The sequence below is a fragment of the Hemicordylus capensis genome, chromosome 2, assembly GCF_027244095.1.
Source record: "Hemicordylus capensis ecotype Gifberg chromosome 2, rHemCap1.1.pri, whole genome shotgun sequence".
In the NCBI taxonomy this organism is placed as follows: domain Eukaryota; kingdom Metazoa; phylum Chordata; class Lepidosauria; order Squamata; family Cordylidae; genus Hemicordylus; species Hemicordylus capensis.
In genome coordinates, this window is record NC_069658.1 from 216821614 (window position 1) to 216846012 (window position 24399).

Consider the following 24399-nt stretch of genomic DNA (forward strand, 5'->3'; position numbering starts at 1 on the left):
AGGAGCCCAGAGCGGTGTACTACATTCTTCAGTTTCTCCTCACACACCAACCCTGTGAAGTAGGTTAGGCTGAGAGAGAAGTGACTGGCCCAGAGTCACCCTGCTAGTATTACAGCAGCAGAGCTGTTAAATATTCAGTGTCCACTTGACCTGGCAATATTTCTGCGCAGTTGTGCAAAAGACCTTCGTTCTCCCTGAGAAACTGCATGAACTAAAAGCAGCCAGATGCGTCTAGGCCAGACCCTGGGAAAGGCGAGACCCATGCTCTGTCTGGAAAGAGTAATGGTGGATCCAAGATCCGTGCCCAGCGACTTACCTCCTACCTGAACAGACATCAGGATTCGACTTTCCGTTTCAGAGTGTTGTGTAGCAGGCAGCACCATGGGGGTGGCGGTGGTGTCCCTACCCTTGAGTCCCCATATGCGCTTGGACTACAACTCCCATCATCCCCCACACAATGGCACTGTGGCAGGCAGTGATGGGAGTCGTAGGACATCATCTGGGGACCCAAGGTGAGAACCCATGAGAGGAGGGTGTCGGGCTTGGGTGTGACTTCCCCTTTCGAATGTGGAAGGGTTGCATGCTTTTCTCTTTAGAGCACTGCTGTGTTCTGCTCACTGGATTCTGGCTGCATCTGTGGCATGTAACCTTTGTCGTTGGCATTTGCAAGATAACGCCCAAGAAACCGGCGCTGCTGGGAGGTTTTCTCTTCCCGCTTCCTCCCTTTTCTCTCCCACCTTCCTTCTCCTCTCTCTGTTTCCTTTACATACATAGCTTACATACTGAGTCGGACCCTCGGTCCCTCCAGCTCAGTATTGTCTACACAGACTGGCAGCAGCGGCTTCTCCAAGGTTGCAGGCAGCAGGAGTCTCTCTCAGCCCTATCTTCCTTCTCTTTCCCTTCTTTCTTCCTCTCTTCTCTCCTCCTTTCTCCCCCCCCCTTCCATTTTCCTCTTTCCTTCCCCCTCTTCATCTTCCTTCCTGTGCCTCTTCTCCATCACTTTCCTCCTGCCCTCCCTCCTCGCCTCCTCTCCCCTTCTTCTCTTCCCCTCCCTCCCTTTGTCTCCCTTCTTCTTCTTCTTCCTCCTCCTCCTCCTCTCGGGGCTTTTCCAACGGGGGGGGGGCAAGCTGAGCAGCCGCTGGAGGCGGAGACAGGCGGGCGGGCGCTTTCTCGGCCGCCGCAGCCGCATCGTGACGCTGGGCGGGGAAGAAAGGAAGGCGCGGGGGGGAAGCCGGCGGCGGCGGCCGGGATGGAGCAACCCCGCCGAGGATGAAGAAGGGCGCTGGCGGCGGAGGCATGGCCGCTGCAGGTACCGCCGGCGGCGAGGGCGGATCGGGGCCCCCGAGCCAGCCCACCCGCGTCATGGGATGGAGGGCGCCCGCCCCCAGCAGCCTTGAGGGTCCCCGCCCCCCGATTCCTGAACCTCAGAACCTGCTTCTAGCTCAGCTCGGAACCCGGGAGCCTAGACTAGAACGCGTGCCTGGGACTGGAGGCATCTCTGGAAGGCTCCGGAGCTCAGCGCAGCAGGAGAGGGCCCTCTGAGCATGTGCAGAGTGCTCCCGGGCACGGGATCTGGAGCCTTCTGGCTTAGAGCGGAGAGATGGCCCCAGGGCTCCAAACGAAGAGCGCCTTCTGGACACCTGTAGACGGCTTAAGCTAATCTGGACACACCTGTGGACTGCTTAACACATGTTTTAGCCTTTTCTCTTGGCATTTATTTTGTTTTATTGTCAACCGCGCCCAGAGACGTAAGTTTTGGGCGGTATAAAAATATGTTAAGGAAATAAAATAAATAAGTGAAGTGAAGACTTCCCAACTTTGGGTCCCCGGATGTTGTTGGACTGCATTGGCTGAGGATGAGGGGAGCTGAAGTCCGACAACATCTGTTGACCCACTATTGGGAAGCCTTGGCTTAAGGCAGGGGGTCTCAGCCTTGGGTCCCTGTAGGCTGCTGGTGGACAATGCACATCATCACCGGCAGATATTTCCGTTTGGCAAAAATCTGAAGAAATAATCCCTTAAGAGCCCCCAAACCCCAAACTGCCCTAATGCAAATTCAGTGGAGCGGAATGTTCATGGACAGTGTGGGCAGTTAACAGATCTCCAGGTGGGCGGAGCTGTTGGAACCCGGTGGCGAGGAGGTCTTGAACAAAAAGAGCCCGAAATGTCTGCACTTGAAGAGTGCCCCCTCAAGACAGTCACAACCCCTTCTGCTTCTGAGGTGGGGAAGGTGCCTCAGACGTTCACCGTGCCCAGGCACGGGCTCAGGGAACGCATGCACTAGGCATTTCCTGCAACATTTTGTTGGCGTTCTAAGCTTATGAAATAAAATAAAATCACCCTACTTTTCTCCCCCGGCAACTCCCTCTTCTCAGCCCTAGATGCGGAGTCTCTCGGGGGAGATGAGTGCCTGGAAGAAGACGAGGAGGAGTTGGAGACGGGCCTGGAAGATCCGGAGAGCGTGGGGAAGTTGACGCCGGGTGGGCGCGGCTGTTGCATCCTGACCCGCCGCGGGATCACCCTGCGTGTGCTACTCAAGGACGGGCTGATCGAGCCGGGAGAAGGGGTGCTCTCCATTTACTACCTGGTGAGAGGATGGAGCTTCCGTCTCACTTCTGCCCCACACACACTTCCCACATTTCTGCTGGACGTCCCCACTTTGTGGGGTCCAGCCAAGCTCTCCTCTGTTGCTCAATGCTGTGCATACCTCCACAAATCACACCAAACAGAATAGGATGGCTGGGGGGTAGAATCCAGCATCTGAGGAGCTTGGCTTTTGTTCCTTTAAAAACAAACCAGCCAACCAAGTTTCGAGTCCTTATGACTGTAGCTTGGAAATAGGTTGGGAAACATTCTTGGGGGGAACCTAGAAGACAGAGCAGTGGTCAGGGGGGTGGGGAAACGATGCCCTCTATTCCTCGTCCCATTGCAGCCACAATTTAAGACGGGGGTCTCAAACTGTGGCTGTCCAGCAGTTGTTGGACTACAACTCCTATCATCCCCAGTTACAGTGGCCAGTAGCCTGGGGTGATGGGCATCGTTGGCTAACATGTACAGAAAGGCTGCAGTTTGAGATCCCTGATTTAGGCAACAGAAACCATTATATCCAATTGTAATGGGACGTAAAGTACATTATATTGACTTAATATGGATGACTTTAAATGCCACTCATTGGGTGAATATAATATACTGAATAGATCCAAATTATAAGGTACAAAATTAAGCGCTTGACCCACAGTTTGGATATCTTTAGTGCAGTCTGCAGAGCACTGTGACAGGGTTGCCAACTTTATCTCCTGGCCCTGCTCCTGTGCTTTGAAGAACCGTGTGACATACAGAAATGTATTATTTTATTATTTATTTATTTTTTAAAGTTATATACCACCTTTCATTAAAATTCCAAGGCAGCTTGGAATAGAGCCAGTGAAAACCTTCCCTCATTCTTTCAGTCTGCAATATGGGCATAATAATAATATTACTACCAAAAGTCATCTTACAGGATTCTTGTAAGTACTAAACGATTTGATTCTGAACACCCTAAAGCACTTTATAAATCTGTTTAATAATAATAATAATAATAATAATAATAATAATAATAATAATAATATTTTGTGGAAAGACATAATAGGTACTGCTGCTGCACTTGGTGACCACTGCTGTGCCTTCTAAGCTTCCCCCCAAGAATTGTCCGTGTGTTTCAGAACTGACCTTTGCAGTCATAAGGACTAGAACCCTGGTTGATCGACTTGATTTTAAAGGAGGCATCAGATTCTTGCCCATTCTTGCTCTATTTATTATTATTATTATTATTATTATTATTATTATTATTATTTTTAAATGTATCCTGCCCCTTCAGTACAATTCTGCTCGGGACAGCTCACAAACCATAAAACTAACAAAACAACAAAATTCAGTTAAATTTTATTAACTGAATTTAAAACCAGATTTACACATTAAAAACCTACTAGATACAAACAAGAACAACTAAACTGCCTCTCTAGAAAGATGGGTTTTTAAGTGTCTCTTTAAAACCCTGAGAGAGGGAGCATGGCGAAGCTCAGCTGGTAAGGGTATTCCAAACCCAAGGGGCCACAACTGAAAAGGCCCTGCCTCTCGTCCCCACCAACCGAATCTCCATCGATGGTGGGACGACAAGCAGGTCCTGAGATGCAGAGGGCCCTGGTAAAATGAGGTGTGCATGCTGTCCAACAGATAACCCAACCTTAAGCTGTCTAGGAGAGCAGTGCCTGACCCCATGCGTGGAGAAAGGCGGTGAAAACTAGGGGTCGCCCAGATATTCAGGTACCCATGCACCACCACTGTTGGGGGCTGGATCTCCAACAACCACAACCTCTTGTTTTCTGATCTGCTCTCCAGGGCAAGAAATTCTTGGGCGATCTGCTGACGGACGGGAAGATCGTGTGGCAGGAGACGGGTCAGGTCTTCAACTCACCCAGCGCCTGGGCAACGTACTGCAAGAAACTCGTCAACCCAGCCAAGAAATCGGGCTGTGGCTGGGCCTCGGTCAAGTACAAGGGCCAGAAACTCGACCAGTATAAGGCCATCTGGCTGAAGAAATACCAGCCCCATGCCTCCGTTGCCGAGGAGGTAAATCCCTCTCGCCCTTGTTCATGGAGACACTGAGCACATCCACATTACTGGCTTTAACCTCGTTGACCGGTGTGAGGGGTCTCCCTGCTTCCGGCTATCTGGGCTGCCACCACTCAGATCCATTTTGGCAGGAGCTGAGACCAAAAGTTGCCGCCTCCTCCTCCCTCTTGTTTGTGTGATAGTGTGGGGTATCTCTTCTGGCAATGTAGGAGAGGAAATGAAGTGTTCTTATTCCTTGATACTTTTAAAATAAGAAGTTATATTGTTTTAAGCACCAGTTCTTAAAGCGTGATGGTTACGAGGTTTCAGTGTAAAGAAGCATCATGGTTTCAGGCTGTTAAAACTCTTAATTTACAAAGGTACTGCTATTTTTCCGACTAAAAAAAGTTGTGGTTCTTTCCTAATTTTTTTTTCTCCACCTTGGGATTGGGGTGCATGGCTTAAATATTTTGTTTCTGACCTGCCTTCTTTCTGACGCCTCTGAGGAGAGCTGGTCTTGTGGTAGCAAGCATGACTTATCCCCTTAGCTAAGCAGGGACTGCCCTGGTTGCATATGAATGGGAGACTAGAAGTGTGAGCACTGGAAGATATTCCCCTCAAGGGATGGAGCCGCTCTGGGAAAAGCAGAAGGTTTCAAGACAGGGCTGAGAGAGATTCCTGCCTGTATCCTTGGAGAAGCCGCTGCCAGTCTGTGAAGGCAATACTGAGCTAGATAGACCAATGGTCTGACTCAGTATATGGCAGAGCAGCTTCACCCTCTGACTCTATTTAAGTTGCGCTTCTCTCTTCCTAAGATAAGTCTTTCCTGAGCAGTACACATTTTCCCCTCTAGGGCCTTTCTTAGACAGCACGCTTTACCACGGGATTAAGAAGGGTGAAGTACTGTGAGTTATGGGGCATATTGGATATTTTAAATATGGCGGGGGCGGGGGGGCCGATGCAAAAAGTTTGGTTTTTTAATCCCGGACATAAATTGGGCAAAGCTCCAGTGCGCAATGAAAAACCCGAATCGTGTAGTATTGTGCAATGAAAACCCCAAATCGTGTAACTCACAGGGACTTCAACGTAAATATGGATGATATGTGAACACACACCTGCCCTTTCTGTAGTAAAGGAAAGTAAAATTGCTGTTTGGGAACGGCCCTGCTCACCCTCTCTCTCCTCCTAACCTTCTGAGCAGCTGTCCTCCAACGGAATCTCTTAACTGTTTTTTCCCCTCTCTCTTGCCATCTTTCTTCTCTCTCCTGCATTCTCAGCAGGGTTTCTCTGTCTTTCCTTCAAGGGTTTGCCTGCTGCAGCTGCTGTCAATCAACCTCGTGCACAGACTTCCACACTTCTCTAAACAGAACTTTTAAACACACATTTGCAACTGTAAATACAGATCAATGACACATTTATCAACAACACTAAAAAAATGCAAACCGTCACAAACTCTCGTTCCCAGGGAAGTCTGGAAATTGATATTGGCTGGCATAATTGGATTGAATAGCATCGAAGCAGAGTGTTGCACAAGTCTGGGAATCGATATTTGATGGGATGTTCGGATCGAATGGCATTGAAATGAAATAATCAAGCCGTTTATCTCCCAAGATAAATCAATATTCGATGGGCTATTTGGATCAAATTGGATCCGAATAATCCAGTCCTATTGCGCAAGCCACGCCTGGATCGAGGGTGTGTTCTGACCTTTCTGTGCTCCCAAAATATGTTTGGAGCAGCTCTGAGAATAACACCCCTGTGTTCTTTTGGGGGTGATCAGAAGGAAATTAAGCCAAGGGCAGTGATCTTTCCAGGAGTTTATGGAGAGATGTCAGATTTTTGACCTGGGTTTGTGTGCCTCTTTTTCCTAGAGTTTGGTGAGTGAAGGGGAAGAGGAGGAATTTGCTGAGGAGGAGGAGGAGGAAGCCAAGGGGGTAAAATCTATGCCCCCAGATTCTGTGCTGGCCAAGAAACTGGAGGAGAGGACCAGAAAACAGCAATGCAAAAATCTGCCAGAATTGCACAGCACAGGTCAGTCAGAGATCGGGAGGTGAATGGGGTGTTCCCAGAAAAGCTTTGCACCATCTTCGTTTTTCCAAGCTCTTGATTTCCAGATTGGAATAATAGAATGTTAGAGCTGGAAGGGACCTCAGAGGTCTTCTAGTCCAACCCCCGGCTCATTGCTGGAATCTGCTGCAGCATCCCTGACTGGTGGCCTCTGTCTGAATACCTCCAGCAAAGGAGAGCTGACCACTGCATGAGTCGGGCTGTTCCACTGTCCAACAGCTCTTATCATTATGAGATTCTTCCTAATGTTGCCTAAATCTGCTTCCTTGGAATTGAACAGAATCATGGGATGTTAGAGTTGGAAGGGACCTTAGAGGTCTTCTAGTCCAACCTCTCATTTTATGATGGATTTTCTATAATGGCAAGTTGCTATATTGTAATGAATGGACTCAACTCTTGACTCGACCCCCTTCTCAGTCCAAGAAGCTGATACAGCATCCCTGACAGATGGCTTGTCCAGCTGGGAGGAGACCTGGTCTTGTGGTAGCAAGCATGTCTTGTCGCCTTAGCTAAGCAGGGTCTGCCCTGGTTGCATTCGATGGGAGACTACATGTATGAGCACTGTAAGATGTTCCGCTTAGGCGATGGGGCTGCTCTGGGAAGAACATCTGCATGCAGAAAGTTCCAAGTTCCCTCCCTGGCAGCGACTCTAAGATAGGGCTGAGAGAGACTCCTGCTGCCTGCAACCTTGGAGAAGCCGCTGCCAGTCTGTGTAGACAATACTGAGCTAGATGGACCAATGGTCTGACTCAGTATATGGCAGATTCCTATATTCCAGCTTTGGTCTGAAAATGCCTAGAATAATTAAATTTTAGAGTAATGCAGTGAACATGTTTTGTTTTTGTTTTTTAAAGAATTTTATTTCGTGGTAGATGATTTGGTTTCTCAGCAGCATCTTGGTGGATTGTTTCCCCAGATAATGTCAAGAGGCTGGACAACAGAAACCGTGTCCCAGTCCGCTACTGCAACTTGGGAAGTCGTGATTCTGCCAGGTAGTGTTTTCCAGTGCATTCTTCTAGAGTCCTGTGTGTTCTGCAGATATGCTCAAACATGGAATTGGGGCAGTGTTTGAAGTAAAGGACTTTGCGCTGTCTCTTGTCTCAAAGACAGTGGAGGACAGACTAGTGAGTCAGAGGGCCAGAGGGTCAAGACATTGGTCATCCCTTCTCTACTGCTCTGACACTATCCCTTTGGAATGTAGATTGCTATTCTTAGGGACTAACTTCCTTCCTTCCTGCTTTGCACTTCCTCACTCCCTTTCTGTTCGTGTTCCATCTACCTTGCAAGCTCCTCTCCCCTGCACCATGTGTGCAGAGAAGATGCAGAATCCATCTGCATCCAGCTAGCTAGCTAGAGATCCTAACTCCTCACTTTCCTATCTAGAATGGAGTTCTCTAATAAATACTCCTTATATTGATTTGAAACTATGAACTGGCTCCAAGTTACTTTACTCTCAGCATACACGCATGCCTACTAAATTCCGCTGTGTTGTGCCTCTGTGCACTCTGCTATAATGAAAAAAGGATTCTGTTACCAAAGAGAATTCCCAACAGTAATTCCCGCACTGTAAGATATTCCCTTAGGGATGGAGCCACTCTTGGAAGATCATGTAGGTTCCAAGTTCCCTCCCTGGCAGCATCGCCAAGATCAGGCTGAGAGAGATTCCTGCCTGCAACCTTGGAGAAGCCGCTGCCAGTCTGTGCAGGCAATCCTGAGCTAGATAGACCAGGGCTCTGACTCTGTATATGGCAGCTTCCTATGTTCTAGTCCTTAAGACCAAGGCAGGTGTGTGAACTGAGCAAAGAGGCAACTTTCAAAGTGGTGATCCTCTTTATTGAGTAGGGGGAGAGCAACTGGCCCTGTTCTGGCCAACACTGCATCCCTCCAAGGGCTGTTGCTGGGGTCTCTCTTGTCTTTCCTTTTAGATTATCAGCCCTGTGTTGGGACAGGGAAGCATCCTGTTTGCTACATCTCTTGTTTATTATTTATTTTTTGTATGTAAGCCACTTTGAGCCCTTTCTTGAAAAGCGGTATCTAAATATCTGTTGTAGTACCTGAAATGTGCCACTTAAAGGTGCAGTGGGGAAGCAACCTGCCTAGAGAGCAAGAGGTTGCTAGTTCGAATCCCCACTAGTGTGTTTCCCAGACTATGGGAAACACCTACATCGGGCAGCAGCGATATAGGAAGATGCTGAAAGATATCATCTCATACTGCGTGGGAGAAGGCAATGGGAAACCCCTCCTGTATTCTACCAAAGAAAGCCACATGGCTCTGTGGTCACCAGGAGTCGACACCAACTCATAAGAATGTAAGAACAGCCCTGCTGGATCAGGCCCAAGGAAGCCCATCTAGTCCAGCATTCTGTTTCACACAGTGGCCAACCAGATGCCACTGGAAGCCACAGGCAGGAGTTGAGGGCATGCCCTCCCTCCTGCTATTACTCCCCTGCAACTGGTACTCAGAGGCATCCTGCCTTTGAGGCTGGAGGTGGCCTGTAGCCCTCCAACTAGTAGCCGATGACAGACCTCTCCTCCATGAAGTTCTCCAAACCCCTTTTAAAGCCATCCAGGTTGTTGGCTGTCACCACATCTCGTGGCAGAGAACAAGTTGATTATGTGTCGTGTGAAAAAGTACTTGGGTTTGTTGGTCCTAGATTTCCTGGCTATCAATTTCATGGGATGAACCCTGGTTCTAGTGTGATGTGAGAAGGAGAATTTCTCTCTATCCACTTTCTCCACACCATGCATGATTTTATAGACCTCTATCATGTCTCCCCGCAGTCGTCTTTTTTCTAAACTAAAAAGCCCCAGGTGTTGTAGCCTTGCCTCATAAGGAAGGTGCTCTAGGCCCCTAACAACTTTACTTTACTTCCCCAGGTTTTGGAGCTGTGTGTCCTCCCAATTTCTGGTTGTGTGGAAGCAAGGCGGGAGGAAAACCTGGGTAGCTTTTCCACCTACCTCACTTCCCCACAATCACATCTTCAACCCAGGTTTCTCTCCTACCCTGCTTCCACACAACCGAAAACTGGGAGCACACACAGCTTGCAAACCTAGGTAGAACTCAATTTTTGTGAGAATGACCTCAATGTGTCCATAGTACACACACACTTACTTACTTACTTATTTATTTATACAGGAAAAACAAATATTGTATGCAAATAAAGTACATACAGTCAACAAGAGCCCCTAGGGTACTGCTTCTGATCCCACTCTGTGTACAGTACTCAGAAGGAAGAACTTTCTTCTGCATTCAAATTTGCACTCAGTCATGAAATTCGCTGGATTGCTTTGGGCCCATCACACACACTCTCAGGGTTGTTGTCACACCGCTTGCCTCCTTACAACTGAGGAGTCCATCCTTGATCTCCTGCTCCCAAATTCTGCCTTATCCAGTTTATTCCATTATTATTTTTTAAACAACGGGACTAGTCTTCATGTTCTCTGTCTTTAGGAATCCCCACACTCTGGTGGAAGTGACCTCTTTTGCAGCCCTGAACAAGTTCCAGCCTTTCAATGTTGCCATTTCCAGCAACGTTCTTCTGCTCCTGGTAAGGACCGCACGGCTACATACAATGCGTAGTTAACTTACGGAACTCATGGCCACAAGATGTGATGGTTGGCCACTCCCTTTTGGTAGCTTTAAAAGGGTTTAGACAAATTTATGGAGGGTGAGTCTGGACAGACATATCCTAAGCAGGATAGACTTCTCCTGTCAATGCCCATTAGCTATGCTCACTAAATGGAGCCCCCATGTACAAGGCAAGTCTATTTTTGTTGACTTCATTCTGTGGTGTGAGCAGACAGAAGAAGCATTTGGCTGATAGGAACAGGATGACAGATGAGATGTGGGCCTTTGGTCTGAGTCTGCAGAGCTGCTCTTGTTGTTAAGTTTCCAATATGGCTCCCAAAGCTTGATCTGAGTTCTAAATAGTGTCTCTCCCCCACCCCACCCCTTCTAGGATTTCCATAGCCACTTAACGAAAAGCGAAGTGGTTGGTTACCTGGGAGGGCGCTGGGACATCAACAGCCAATGTAAGTGTCTTGGTGTTGTTCATTTATTTGTTTGCCGCTTTTCGACTCAAAAAGTTGAAAATACTTTTTCAGGGCCATTTATTTATTTATTGTTAAATGTATATACTGTCTTTCATTCAGAACAATCCCAAGGCGGTTTACAAAAGTTAAAAAAATACAATAAAAATGACAATTAAAACTATTACGCTAAAAATATGAAACAGATCTCATTTCAAATATAAAATACAAACATAAAAACTGTGAACGTGGGTAAAAACACACAGAAGCAGCAATAGAAACAATCATGTAAAGGTCTGGATAAAAAGCCAAGATTTAACAAGCTTTCTAAAAACTGTGATGGAGTCCAAGGAGCGAATGGCCACTGGGAGAGCATTCCAGAGTCTGGGGGCAGCAACAGAGAAGGCCCTGTCCCGCGTGCACGACACCCGAGCCTCCCTTATTGTCGGCACCCAGAGCAGAGCCCCCTCAGATGACCTCGTCAAGCGGGCAGCAACCCTTGGGAGCAGGCAGTCCCTCAGGTATCCCAGGCCCAAACCGGGCTTTAAGGGTCAAAACCAGCACCTTGAATTCGACCCGGAAACACACTGGTTTACACAGCAAAAGGAGGAGAAGATGGTTCCCTGCCTCAGTGGGATTGCAGTCTAAAAAGAAACATAAGGAAGACATGGGCAACAGCCACTGGCGGGGGATACTCTTCTGGGCTGAATAGGGACAGTTGCTCTCCCCCCATTAAATAGAAGAGAGCCCCCATTTGAAAGCGGTCTCTTGGCTCAGTTAGCCGGTGATTCCCAAACTCAAGAGAGCCTGGAGAGTATTCCTTGCCCACAAATGCTCACAATATTAAAAGAGACACAAGGGAGACCGCAGCAAGAGCCTCTGGAGGGATGCTGGGCTGGGCTGAATAGGGACAGTTGCTCCCCCCCTGCTAAAAAGAAGAGAGTCTCCAATTGAAAAGGTGCCTGGGCTGAGTAGGGACAGTTGCTCCCCCCCTGCTAAAAAGAAGAGAGTCTCCAATTGAAAAGGTGCCTCTTGGCCAAGTCAGGAAGGGTGATCCTCAAATATAAGAGGGCCTGAAGATAGTTCCCTGCCCCAAAGAGTTTACAGTTCTTCTATGCTGGGCTGAATAGGGACAGTTGCTCTCCCCCTGCTAAATAGAAGAGAGCCCCCACTTCAAAGGGTGTCTCTTGGCCCAGTGAGCAAGGCTAGATCGGGGAGATCCAGCCGAGCCAAAGTTTTGCAAGTTTCCATTTTTGTTTTGAAAGTCGAAGAGAGACGTTTTGTCTCTCATGCAAATCATGTGAAAATGAAAAGGGTTCTCTTAATGTTTGCCTAAGACCCAGATGCAAACACCGATTGCAGGGAGCTGTGGGGAAGTCCCAAAGGACTATATTTTTGTTTGCCTTTTTAAGGCTCTTGTCCACAAGGACTATGCTGAGATATGACTGAGCAAAAGCTTTTGTGGATAAACCTCTCCTGTCCCATAATATGCATAAGCCCTATCCTGAGTCGGCTTCGGAATAAAATGCTTTCAATTACTTGCATTTTTAAAAAAAATCATCACTGTTTTTAAAGACTTCTTGGAACATCCAGAACATGTTAAAAAGTCCAGATAGGAGGAAGGGCTCCAGGAAGGCTTAGCCTGACCCTGCCATCCAAGACCATAACCCCTGGATTCTGTTGCAGTATTGACGGTGCTGAGGGCGTTCCCTTGCCGGTCCCGTCTTGGAGACATTGAATTGGCTGCTGTTGTGGAGGAGGAGGTGAGGAGATGGCTTGTGGGACGGGGAAGGAAGTGGAGGTCATGCTGCGGGAAATAAGGTCCCTGCCCCAAGGAGCTCACAGTCTAGATTTCACTAAAGTGGGAGGGAAACCCCATGCAAAAGATTTAGCTTGAAGCTGGGATTACATATGAAGCTGCTATATACTGAGTCAGACCATTGGTCTATCTAGTTCAGTATTGTCGACACAGACTGGCAGCGGCTTCTCCAAGGTTGCAGGCAGGGGTCTCTCTCAGCCTGATCTTGGAGATGCTGCCAGGGAGGGAACTTGGAACCTTCTGCTCTTCCCAGAGCGGCTTCATCCCCTAAGGGGAATATCTTGCAGTGCTCACACATCATCAAGTCTCCCATTCATATGCAACCAGGGCAGACCCTGCTTAGCTAAGGGGACGAGTCATGCTTGCTACCACCAGACCAGCTCTCCTCTCCCCAGATGTCAAGACTACAACTGCCATCATTCCCCACCATTGTGACAGGGGATGTTGGGAGTTGTAGTCTACATCTGAGGACCCCTGGCCACTTTCTATTCTCAGTCAGAAATCCCAGTGAGCTTTTGGCCATTGTGGTAGGGGGTGATGGGAGTTGTAGTCCAACGACATCTGGGGACTCAGGTCTGAGGATCCCTGGCTTGAAAGAAAACTTCACTCGTGAGACTCACTCAGTTAGTGGCTGTCAAGGAGGCTTAGACAAATTCACGCTGGAAGAAAGGTCTATCAATGGCTATTAACCATGATGGCAAAGTGGAACCTCCATGTTCAGGGGCAGGCTACCCCGAGCACCAGATGATGGGAGATCAGGGGAGGACTTTCTTTCACTTCTTGATTCTGAGCTTGTCCAAGGCATGTGGGGCTGACCACTTTTGGGAGCAGAGTGCTGGGGAGGGTGAAACTTTCGCTCCCCAGGGCTGTACATACATTCTTCTTCTAAGGAGAAATAGAGGGGATATTTAGAATAATTAATAACAGGAGTTAACCCTTTTGGCACCTTTGTCCATGCCCTCTCAGATCCTCAAGTACTTCCCGTGATCCCCCAGCCTATGTATATATTCTCATAAGACTCCAGTAAAAATTATAGTGGGGAGAATACTAAGGTTAGTTCTTTTCAAGGACTTTATTCTGGCTTGCGCCGAGAAAGGGTGGGAAGGGAACACATTGAACCAGGGTCCTCAAACTTGGGTTCCTAGAGATGCTGTTGGACTACAACTCCCATCATCCCCTTCTGCAAGGGCCTGACAGGGGGTTATGGGAGTCCATCATAATCTGGGGACCCTAGTTTGAGAACCCCGGGCCACCTGGGTCTCCCCTGTGGACCCCAGGGGAAGAAACCCTGGAATAATAGAATCATAGACTGAGTTGGAAGGCACGTTGAAGGTTGATGGATCTTGTACATAGAAATATAGGAAGCTGCCATACAGAGTCAGACCCTTGGTCCATCTAGCTCAGTATTGTCTGCTCCGACTGGCAGCGGCTCTCCAGGGTTTCAGACAGGGAGTCTCTCCCAGCCCTACTTGGGGATGCTGCCAGGGAGGGAACCTGGGACCTTCTGCATGCAGCTAGGAGCCAATGAGCTTTATGGCTCCATCGTGTATTGTACGGTAGTCTGTTTTGTTTGACATAATAAGGAAATGGCCAATGAAGGCTGCTGATATGATGCTGTTCCTCTCTTCTCCAGATCTGCCAGAACCTCTTCATGCGTGGGCTGTCCCTGGTGGGCTGGTACCACAGCCATCCCTTCAGCCACCCCCTCCCGTCCCTGCAAGACATCGACACTCAGATGGATTACCAGCTCAAACTCCAGGGGACCAACAACAGCTTCCAGCCCTGCCTGGCTCTCATCTGCAGTAAATGTCTTTTCATGGTTTTGGTTTGATCCTCACTGAGGACTAGAAACTTGTTAAGGACATAAGAACAGCCCTGCTGGATCAGGCCCAAGGCCCATCTAGTCCAGCATCCTGTTTCCCACAGGGGCCCACCAGATGCCTCTGGGGAGCCCACAGGCAAGAGGTATGTGCATGCCCTCTCTCCTGCTGTGGCTTCTCTGCAACTGGTATTGAGAGGCACCATGCCTCTGAGGCTGGAGGTGGCACACAGCCACCAGACTAGTAGCCATGGATAGACCTGTCCTCCATGAATCTGTCTAAGCCCCTTTTAAAGCCATCCAAGCTGGTAGCCATCACGACATCCCATGGCAAGGAATTCCACAGATTTATTATTATTATTATTTACATGTTATATCCCGCTCTTCCTCCAAGGAGCCCAGAGCAGTGTACTTAAACATACTTAAGTTTCTCCTAAGTTTCTCTAGAGAAACATACTTAAGTTTCTCCTCACAACAACCCTGTGAAGTAGGCTAGGCTGAGAGATAAGTGACTGGCCCAGAGTCACCCTGCTAGTGTCATGGCTGAATGGGGATTTGAACTCGGGTCTCCTCGGTCCTAGTCCAGCACTCTAACCACTACACCATGCTGGCTCTGAAAAAGTACTTCCACTTGTCGGTCCTAAATTTCCCAACATTCAGTTTCATGGAGTGATCCCTGGTTCTAGTGTTGTGAGAGAGGGAGAGAAATTTCTCTCTGTCCACCCCCTCCACTCTATGCATAATTTTATAGACTTTTGATAGACCTGTCCACCATGAATTTGTCTAAGATCTGGTGACAGACCTGTCCAAGATCATGGTGATAGACCAGTCCACCGTGAATTTGTTTTTATTCATTCATTCATTCATTCATTCATTCATTCGATTTCTATTCCTCCCTTCCAAAAATGGCTCAGGGCGGTTTACACAGAGAAATAATCCATAAATAAGATGGATCCCTGTCCCCAAAGGGCTCACAATCTAAAAAGAAACACAAGACAGACACCAGCAACAGTTACTGGAGGGGTACTGTGCTGGGGTGGATAGGGCCAGTTACTCTCCCCCTGCTCAATAAAGAGAATCACCACGTTAAAAGGGGCTTCTTTGCCCAGTTAGCAGGGGTTGTTGCCACCTCTTCTGCTGTTTCTTCTCCATGGGCTATTTTAATGTAGAAGTAGGAAAACATGGCCCTCCAGCTGTTGTTGAACTACAACTCCCATCATCCCCAGCCACTAGGGATGATGGGAGTTGTGGTTCAACAGTAGCTGGAGGGCCAAGTTTGTCCAGCCCTGTCCTCATGCCTCGAGTTGCCAGGTCCCATCCACACTCTGGTCAGGGCAGCCGATTTTTGAGGCCAAAGAAAGAAAGGGGGAGAGGAGAAAGGGAAGCAAGTTTGTGGAAATTGGGGATGTCACCCTGGATTTTTCCACATTGGGCACTGAAATGTGGGATTTGGCCACAGCTCAGTCGAAGAGCATCTGCTTAGCATGTCGAAGGTCCAGGATTGAATTCCTGCAATCTGCAAATAGGTCTAGGAAAGACCCATCTGGAACCTTGTGAGAGCTGGTCTTGTGGTAGCAAGCATGACTTGTCCCCATAGCTAAGCAGGGTCTGCCCTGGTTGCATCTGAATGGGAGACTTGATGTGTGAGCACAATAAGATATTCCCCTCAGGGGATGGAGCTGCTCTGGGAAGAGCAGAAGGTTTCAAGTTCCCTCCCTGGCAGCATCTCCAAGATAGGGCTGAGAGAGATTCCTGCCTGCAACCTTGGAGAAGCCGCTGCCAGTCTGTGAAGACAATACTGAGCTAGATAGACCAATGGTCTGACTCGGTATATGGCAGTTTCCTATGTTCCTAACCTTGGAGAATTGCTGCCGGTCAGTGCAGGCAGTACTGAGAAAGGTTGGACCCAGGGTCTGATGCAAGAGTTTATATTGAGAGGCCAATATAGCTCAGTGGCAGAGAATCTGCTTCGTAGGCAAAGGTCCCAGTTTCAGTCCCTGGCAGCATCTCCAGGAAAGACCGGGGGGGGGGGGACCCTGTCTGAAACCTTGGAGAGCTGCTGCCAGTTGGTGTAGGCAGTGTTGAGAAAGACGGCCCAAGGGTCTGACTCAGTGTGAGGCAGCTTCCTCTGCCAGAGATGGTCTCTGGGGATCAGCAGTATGCCCTCAGGAGTTGCCCACACAATCTCCACTTATTAGTAAATACATGTAAATCCGCTCTTTCTTCCATCATGGAAAGCAAGGCAAACTATTTTGGGTCCCCAGGTGGTCTCCCATCCAGGCAGTGACCAGACCTAAACCTGCTTAGCTTCATCATTAAACCTTCATTAGCGCCACCCAGGCACTTCTTTGTATGGGGCGTTATTTTGTATCGGGCGGTATAGAGAGCCAGCATGGTGTAGTGGTTAGAGTGCTGGACTTGGACCGGGGAGACCCGAGTTCAAATCCCCATTCAGCCATGAAACTAGCTGGGTGACTCTGGACCAGTCACTTCTCTCTCAGCCTAGCCTACTTCACAGGGTTGTTGTGCGGAGAAACTTAAGTATGTAGTACACCGCTCTGGGTTCCTTGGAGGAAGAGCGGGATATAAAATGTAAAAAAAAAAAAAGTAAAAAATAAATAAATCATGTCCCCTTTTCTCATCAGAATGCATGCCTTTTGTTCTCCAGGTCCTTACTTCCATGGTAACCCAGGTGTGGAGTCTAAGATTTCACCCTTCTGGGTCTTGCCCCCTCCAGAGGTAGGTTCTATGGTTGCTGGCCTAAGAACTGCTTGTTTCGTGGGTCAGCGTGTGGGGGGTGGGTGGGAGGAGAGACCTAGGGATCATCTTGCATGAGGGCTGGCTAGCACCCCTCGCTGCCAGATGCAACCCCCAAACCAACTTTGATTGGTTCCCCGGCTTTGCATGTAGAAGGTGCTGGGGTCACTCCCTGGCAACAGACTTCTAGAACTGGAAGGGACTTTGGAGATCATCTAGTCCCGACAGCATTCCTGGCAGATGGCAGGCCAGCTTATTTGAAAACCTCCAGTGAAGGAGAGCCTGCCACTGCATGAGGCAGACTGTTCCGCTGTCCAACAGCTCTTACAGAAATGCCTCCTAACAGCTAACCTAAGCCTGCTACCTCGGCATTTTGACTCATTGGCTCTGGTCCAACCCCTAGGAGTAACTGCTGAGAAAGACCCCTTCTCTTGTTCTGATCCAGCTCTAGTTATAGAATTTTAGAGTTGGAAGGGACCACTAGAGGTCTTCTAGTCCAACCCTGCTGTTGCTCATTACAGGGAAGTAGCTAATTGCCAAGATACATAAATGCAACCCCCACATTCCAGGGCAATCTGCTTCTGCTTGCTTGTATGCCCCAATAAATCTGTTCGCCTTTAAAGATGCCTCCACACACCTTTTTCGTGTGACTGCTGTAACAGACACACACAGTTACCCCTCTGGTAATCATTGGGGTAGGCAACAGGGGTGATCATTTCCATCTTGTTCAGTTTGAAAGTTTCCCAGGGTTGGCCAGTGCTGGAGACAGGCGTTTGGTTTAATCCAGCACTAGCAGGTCTTAAATGGTAGTAAGCAGGACTTGTCCCTTTAGCTAAGCAGGGTCCACCCTGGTTGCATATGAATGGGAGACTAGAAGTGTGAGCACTCCAAGATATTCCCCTGAGGGGATGGAGCCGCTCTGGGAAAAGCAGAAGGTTCCAAGTTCCCTCCCTGGGAGCATCTCCAAGATAGGGGCTGAGAGAGATTCCTGCCTGCAACCTTGGAGAAGCTGCTGCCAGTCTGTGAAGACAATACTGAGCAAGATAGACCAATGGTCTGACTCAGTATATGGCAGCTTCCTAGGTTCTTCTCTAGCCCAGCATTTGGGATCCAGAAGCTCAGAAGTCACCTACAAAGGCAACAGCCTTGTCTCTAGCACCTGCTATTTAGAGGTATACTACCTCTGAATATAGAGGCTCTATTAAGCCATGTACTGTTCATGTAGTTCCAGTCTGCCACCACAGGGGGGAAGCACTGCCACGTTACTTGAGTGCAGATGACACCTTCCTTCTTATTATGGTAAATTGCTAATGTACAGCAAGGAAAAATACCAATACTTCCTGAAATTGTTGCGTGTTTTCTCCTCCCCCTTTCCAGCAAAGGCCTTACGATTACGGCATCCCTATGGAAGTGGAAGTCACTTATGTCCAAGATGGATTTTTAACCAACGACGTCCTCCACGAGATGGTATTTATTTCAGTTTTGCACTTGCTGCCTCAGTGATCGCTGTATTACTTTGCCCTGGATGCAATAGTGTTACGAGCTACAGTGGAAGTTCGTAAAGGAATCCCTTGTGTGGTTTCACTTTCCAGTCATGTGCCTACCAATCTTCATGAGGACTAGAATTCTGCTGTTCTGGCAAACAAAATGTCAGCCACCACCATGAACCCGCATTTCCCACTAGATTCATCAAGCCCTGTCACATTTCTGATACTGCTCAGAAAGCCAGGCTGGTGGTGGCAATGCATTTTCCCATTTTTAACCTAATTCCCAGTAGGCTTATGAGATCACCTGGCCTTCCCTGTCTGTATCCGTCCATGTGCCCATCCTCCCCCTGCCCAACCCATATCAACTTTGCAGTGTCTGGACCAATATGAACCAAATCTGGTATAGTTGCAGTGAGTGACACAAAGGGACATGTCAAGTCCCGTGGATGACATCATCACAAATGTGATGATGTCATCCACCCCAATTCAAGGTGGCAGACATGTGAGAGGCCTTCACGAGGACTAGAACCAAATTTGCTACAGCTGTAGGGACCCATAGGGACAACTCAAGGGCATAGTTTGTAATGATGCCACCCACCCTGATTCATGATGGTGGGCGCATGAACATTTGAGGTGCAAGTGGGGACCAATTTGGACCAAATTTGGTACAGTTGTAGGGACACCTCAAATGCATAGTTTTTGGTGACGTCATCCACCCCAATTCAAGATGGTGGACATGTGAACATTCAAAGCACAATTGGGCTAACTTGTGAACCGCCTAACCAATTTGAACCAAATTTGCAACAGGTGTAGGGACACCTCAAGGACGTAGTGGTTAGATTGCTGGACTAGGGAGACCCGAGTTCAAATCCCCATTCAGCCAAATACTTGCTGGGTGACTCTGAACCAGTCACTTCTCTCTCAGCCTAACCTACTTCACAGGGTTGTTGTGAGGAGAAATTTAAGTATGTACTACACTGCTCCTTGGAGGAAGAACGGGATATTTAAAAAAGGGGGGGGTAGTTTGTAATGATGTCATTTACCCCAAGTCAAGCAAGCGGCTGCATGAACATTTGAGGCCCAAGTGGGCTAACTTGTGAACTGCCTAACCCAGTGTTTCTCAAACTTTTTGGAGTCAAGGACCGCTAAATTCTTCGTGCAGAGTTTCAAGGACCGCTACATTCTTCATGTGCAGTTTCCCGGACCAGCAGTTAGTAAAGGGGTTTCAAGTCTGTCTATCTATCTATCTATCTGTCTGTCTATCTATCAGACTTCTATACTACCCAAAACTTGCATCTCTGGGCAGTTTAGAATGAAAATAATATAAGCATTAAAATAATTAAATTTGGAATCTTTTGCAAACATGGAATATTAGGGGTTCTTAACCTTGGGTCCCTCAGTTAAACTCCCATAACCCCCAGCAACAATGGCATTTGGCCATTATGGCTGGGGATTATGGGAGTAGAAGTCCACCAACGTCTGGGTACCCAAGGTTGAGAACCCCTGAATCTAAAAGCCTGGGTGAACAAATTTGTCTCCAGTATGTCTGGAGTGGAGGTGCTTGTGATTACTCAGTGGAGAGGGGATGTTGGGCCATTAGAAAAATTCAAAAGCTACATGGGGCCAATGAAAACAACATACAAGCAAGCCCCACTGATGCAAGAGGGAAACAGTGTTCCCTCTCAAGGTGCCTCGACCACAACAGGCAGCTGGGTTTCAATCAACCAACCTTTGGCTGCAAACAATGAGCATGCAAGAACCAGCAGCCCTTCAAGTGGCGCCCACTGCCATACTTTTTCCTCCATGCCCCCGCACCGCATACAGTTTGAAGCTGTAAAGATAGGGAATAAGATAGCTGTAGGAAGATCTCAGCAGCACGTGGAGGCAAGGCACAAGAAGGGTCCCATGCCTCCGTGATACTCTTCCTCTTCCATGCCATGTGCAAAATTGAGGAAGTGAGTGCCTTGATTTCAGTTGGGGGGGGGTTGACTCCCAGTCAGGGACCGGCACTCAACCCTTCGGGGACCGGCAGCGGTCCAGGGACCGGTGGTTGAGAAACACTGGCCTAACCAATCGGGACCAAAATTAGTCCAGTTGTAGGGACAGTGAAAGGAAAGTAGGCAGATTGGTTCTTACTAGAAGAACTTGTTTTGTCACTCAGTTTTACCCGACAGACACCAACTTCCGTCCTCAGAGCATCATCACTGGTCAGGGCCACGGTTTCTCCTGGTCAGCATTTTATCTTCTGGCCACCATGTTCCTTAGGGAGCATCCAAAGTAGGGCTTGATGGGGACATCTGCCCCCTTGTTCAGCATCTCTCCGGTTTCTTCATCCTTAGATGCTGCTGGTGGAGTTTTACAAAGGAGCCCCCGATTTGGTGAAGTTTCAGGAAACGTGGAGTCAGGAACAGACGTACTTGGACAAGCTTAAGGTAAGAGAGAGGCAGGGGGAGCCATGGAAACTGCCTTCCTGACTTGGCTCGTGTTTATTTTGCCATTGATCTCCCCGCTACGGCCACCACCATTTTTTCCATACAAGAGGCTCCGCTGGGGGCATTGGGAGGATAGGACCATCGCACGGCAGTAGAGCATCTTCTGTTTTGATGTCCAAGGTCCCAGCTTCAATCCCTGGCAGCATCTCCAGGCAGGACAAGACGTCTGTCTGCAGCCTTGGAGAACTCCTGCCAGTCAGTGTCGGCAATACTCAGTTGGATGGACCAATGGCCTGCCTTGGTAGATAGGAGCTTGAGGAATTCCAAATGCATGATATTTGAGGGAGGGCATAGCTCAGAGATCGAGCATCTCCGTGCATTTAGGAGGTCCCAGATTCAGTCCCTAGTAACACCCCCAGATAAGGCTGGGAAAGACCCCTACCCGAAGCCATGGAGAGCTGCTGCCGGTCAGAGCAGACAATACTGAAAGTAGACAGACCAAGGTCTGACTCAACAGAAGGCAGCTTTCTATGTTTTGAGAAAAAACAGGGCAGCCCCTACCCAAATTACAGCTGGGCCCAGTCCTCTCTGAGAGAGACAGAGGACAGGCAGCAGCAGTGGGCACTGCTTGGGGACGCCAGGGCTGGGGACGACGACAACACCACCACCACTGCCGCCGCCCACCCTCTTGGTCAAATTGCAATCTGTTTTCTTAGTCCTGTAGAATAGGAACCTCTGGAATTCTGTGTCTTAGGAACATAGGGAGCCGCCATATACTGAGTCAGACCATTGATCCATCTGGCTCAGTATTGTCTTCACAGACTGGCAGCAGCTTCTCCAAGGTTGCAAGCAGGAGTGTCTCTCTCAGCCCTATCTTGGAGATGCTGCCAGGGAGGGAACTTGGGACCAAGATGCTCTTCCCAGAGCGGCTCCATCCCCTGAGGGGAATACCTTACACTTTTAGTCTCCCATTCATATGCAACCAGGGTGGACCCTGCTTAGCAAAGGGGACAAGTCATGCTTGCTACCACAAGACCAGCTCTCCTCTCCTCTTGGTCACACCTTAGTGTGACAGAACACTTGGAAGCAAATTTTATATAGAGCAGGGGTTCTCAAGCTCTGGACCCTAGATGGCGATGGACTACAACTCCCATAAACCCCCATCATTGGCCATTGTGGCAGGGGATGATGGGCATCGTAGTCCAACCATCTGGGGCCAAACTCTGAGCACCTTGGCTGTACGGAGATGGTAATGTGAGCTACCCTGTCTCCTTGCAGGGCTCCCTAGCCTCCCGGACACCTAAGGACCAAGGCTTCGGACATATCTTGGAACAAGTTTACACGCTTCTTAAGCACAAAAGCTGAAGAGGAGAAACCGGATTCTGAACTCTGCTGGTGCGGTTGGTGCTAAGGCTTGGGGCAAAAGATGCTCCCACCTATGAGCTGAAGGTGCAGCACCTCCCTTGATTTTGGAGGGGTGGGACATGGGTACTCTTCGTAGCCTTTAAAAGAAAATAATGATAATTCCAAGATTTTCAGAGTAGGGGCTACCCAAGAGTGCCTTGGCAGTAGCGTATTGCCCATCCTGGACTTCCTTGAAGGGCCAGAAGAGAGGAATTTTAGATGCCTTTTGCCTTTGAGTTCAGATCTTCACCTTGGAATGAACCGGGGTGGATGGCATTCCATTTGATACAGCCGGTTTGTAGTATCCTTTGGGGTCATATTTACCCCCAAAAAACACTTTGTAGAGATACTGAGCAAAGAAAGAACACTGTCCATTACAAAGCTAGAAAAGACCTTGTGTGTTGAGCCTCTGTGCCCTTTCCCCCCAAGAAATCGAGAGATTCTGGTTTGTCTCTAGACAAAGAACGGATTACATTGTCACAACAGCATTTTGTGAGCTCCCTTTGACCCCAAACACCTTCAGTGCATCCTGGGGTTGGCAACACTCTACCATCTGTATTAGTAAAAACTGCAATTTTGGACAAGAGGGAGCTGAATGAAATGCCACAGGGCACTTAAATCTGATTCCGGTTGAGCCCAGCCTGGAAGATGGAGTTGCAGAACACTGAAAAGAAGCTCTTACCATTGTTTTCCTTCTCCAGTGGGGCTCGATCGACCCCGGTTCCTTCCAAGGGTTAAGGAGGCCAATGCTGCCATTTACAGGCGAGTAACAGAGTGCAAGAGCGGAAGTGATTTGGCCAAAGGGGCTCACTCTGGATTTGCACCCAAGCCCTGCAGGCTCAAGGTAGAAGCGCTGCAACACTGTTCAGTTCTTCCTCTGCTTTTCCAAGATGAGTCGAGACCCTTCACCTTGCAGGCCTGCCTTTAAACCAGGATGCTGTTGGCCAATAAAGGATGGAGGATCATTCACCTGTAAACATGGGGGCAAGAGCTGCATATTGATGGGGAAGCACCACTCTCTTCTGAAGATGTTATTTGTAGAAAAGCGGTAGATTTGAGCTAAGAGGAGGACAGTTTTCAGTAGATTTGCGGTAGAAATATGTAGACTTAAGCGGCAAGGACGGCAGTTTAACAACACAGGAGCTGGATAGCCACCTGTGAGGGATGCTCAAGCAGTTTCCTGCACTGAACAGAGGCCTGGACTCGAAGATCTTCAGCAGAGATGTGGGTTTTCTGGAAACCTTTGAATGGGAAAACTCTCTGGGACGTTTTCTGGGGAAATCCCCATGCAAATTCCCTTTTTCACATAAAAGCTGCATTAATTTATTCTCTCAAAAAAACCCGACTGTATACATTTTTCTGCTGTTCTACCTATTCGTGCAGTTTGAAAAACAACCACCCTCCATCATATACATTTAATTTCAGAAATGGAGTTTTCAATTCTGAGATTCTGCAGCCCTTGCGAAATAGGAGTGGAGGAATTTTTAAAAAACATGCAAAGAAAGGGGTGGGGGAAAGAATGGAGACTAGGTTTTAACACACCCATTTTCCTAGATTTTTTTTAAAAAGATCTTTGAATATCTGTATCTCCCCCAATAACCCAGCTGTCAAACTGGAGCAGCCCAGAGGAGGCTGTCTACTGGATCTCTCTATGGTTAACTGTTCTGATCTTGTCTCAAGGAGCCACCTCAGTGGGGGCTGCACTTTGATCGCATGCTCTCGTCTGAGGCAGAAAAATTATTTGTCCTATTTTTTTAATCTCTCTAGAGTTTATTAAATATTTGGGCTGCTGAGCCGTGTAAGCGCCCAGTTTTATGCGCAATGATAGGGTAGGCCTGAAAGCAAGGCTTCGTTACTGCCGACATGTAGAGATGCACTTCAGTATATATGAACGTCTTTACGAAATTTCAAGGAAACCCATTTGTAGAAGGACTCAGTAGTAAACCTTTTCGAGGTGTAAGAGTGAAGAGTCAGCTTCAACGATCTACCTATCAA

The 24399-nt window shown here is 48.3% G+C and overlaps 1 protein-coding gene across 2 annotated transcripts; it reads left to right on the plus strand.

Moving 5' to 3' along the window:
- Positions 1-783: 783 nt before the first annotated feature.
- Positions 784-24344, plus strand: MPND (MPN domain containing). Of its 2 annotated transcripts, XM_053295688.1 has the most exons (13): positions 785-1309; positions 2376-2587; positions 4378-4608; positions 6462-6621; positions 7574-7649; positions 10109-10205; positions 10617-10689; positions 12373-12449; positions 14139-14307; positions 16993-17063; positions 18459-18548; positions 20908-21000; positions 22279-24344. In XM_053295688.1, exons 1-13 carry the CDS (start codon positions 1270-1272, stop codon positions 22363-22365), a joined length of 1476 nt encoding a protein of 491 aa, XP_053151663.1. In that variant the 5' UTR covers positions 785-1269; the 3' UTR covers positions 22366-24344. The 2 variants fall into 2 exon arrangements, with proteins under 2 accessions (XP_053151664.1, XP_053151663.1); XM_053295689.1 differs by lacking the exon at positions 16993-17063 and having other exon boundaries at positions 784-1309.
- The last annotated feature ends 55 nt before the right edge of the window (positions 24345-24399 follow it).

Bases quoted from the DNA above. Each gene is read 5' to 3' on its own strand.
- MPND (XM_053295688.1), top strand. From the start codon at position 1,270: ATGAAGAAGGGCGCTGGCGGCGGAGGCATGGCCGCTGCAG. The intron at 6,622-7,573 runs GTCAGTCAGAGA...TTGTTTCCCCAG, and splicing joins GCCAGAATTGCACAGCACAG to ATAATGTCAAGAGGCTGGAC. The intron at 10,690-12,372 runs GTAAGTGTCTTG...ATTCTGTTGCAG, and splicing joins CTGGGACATCAACAGCCAAT to TATTGACGGTGCTGAGGGCG.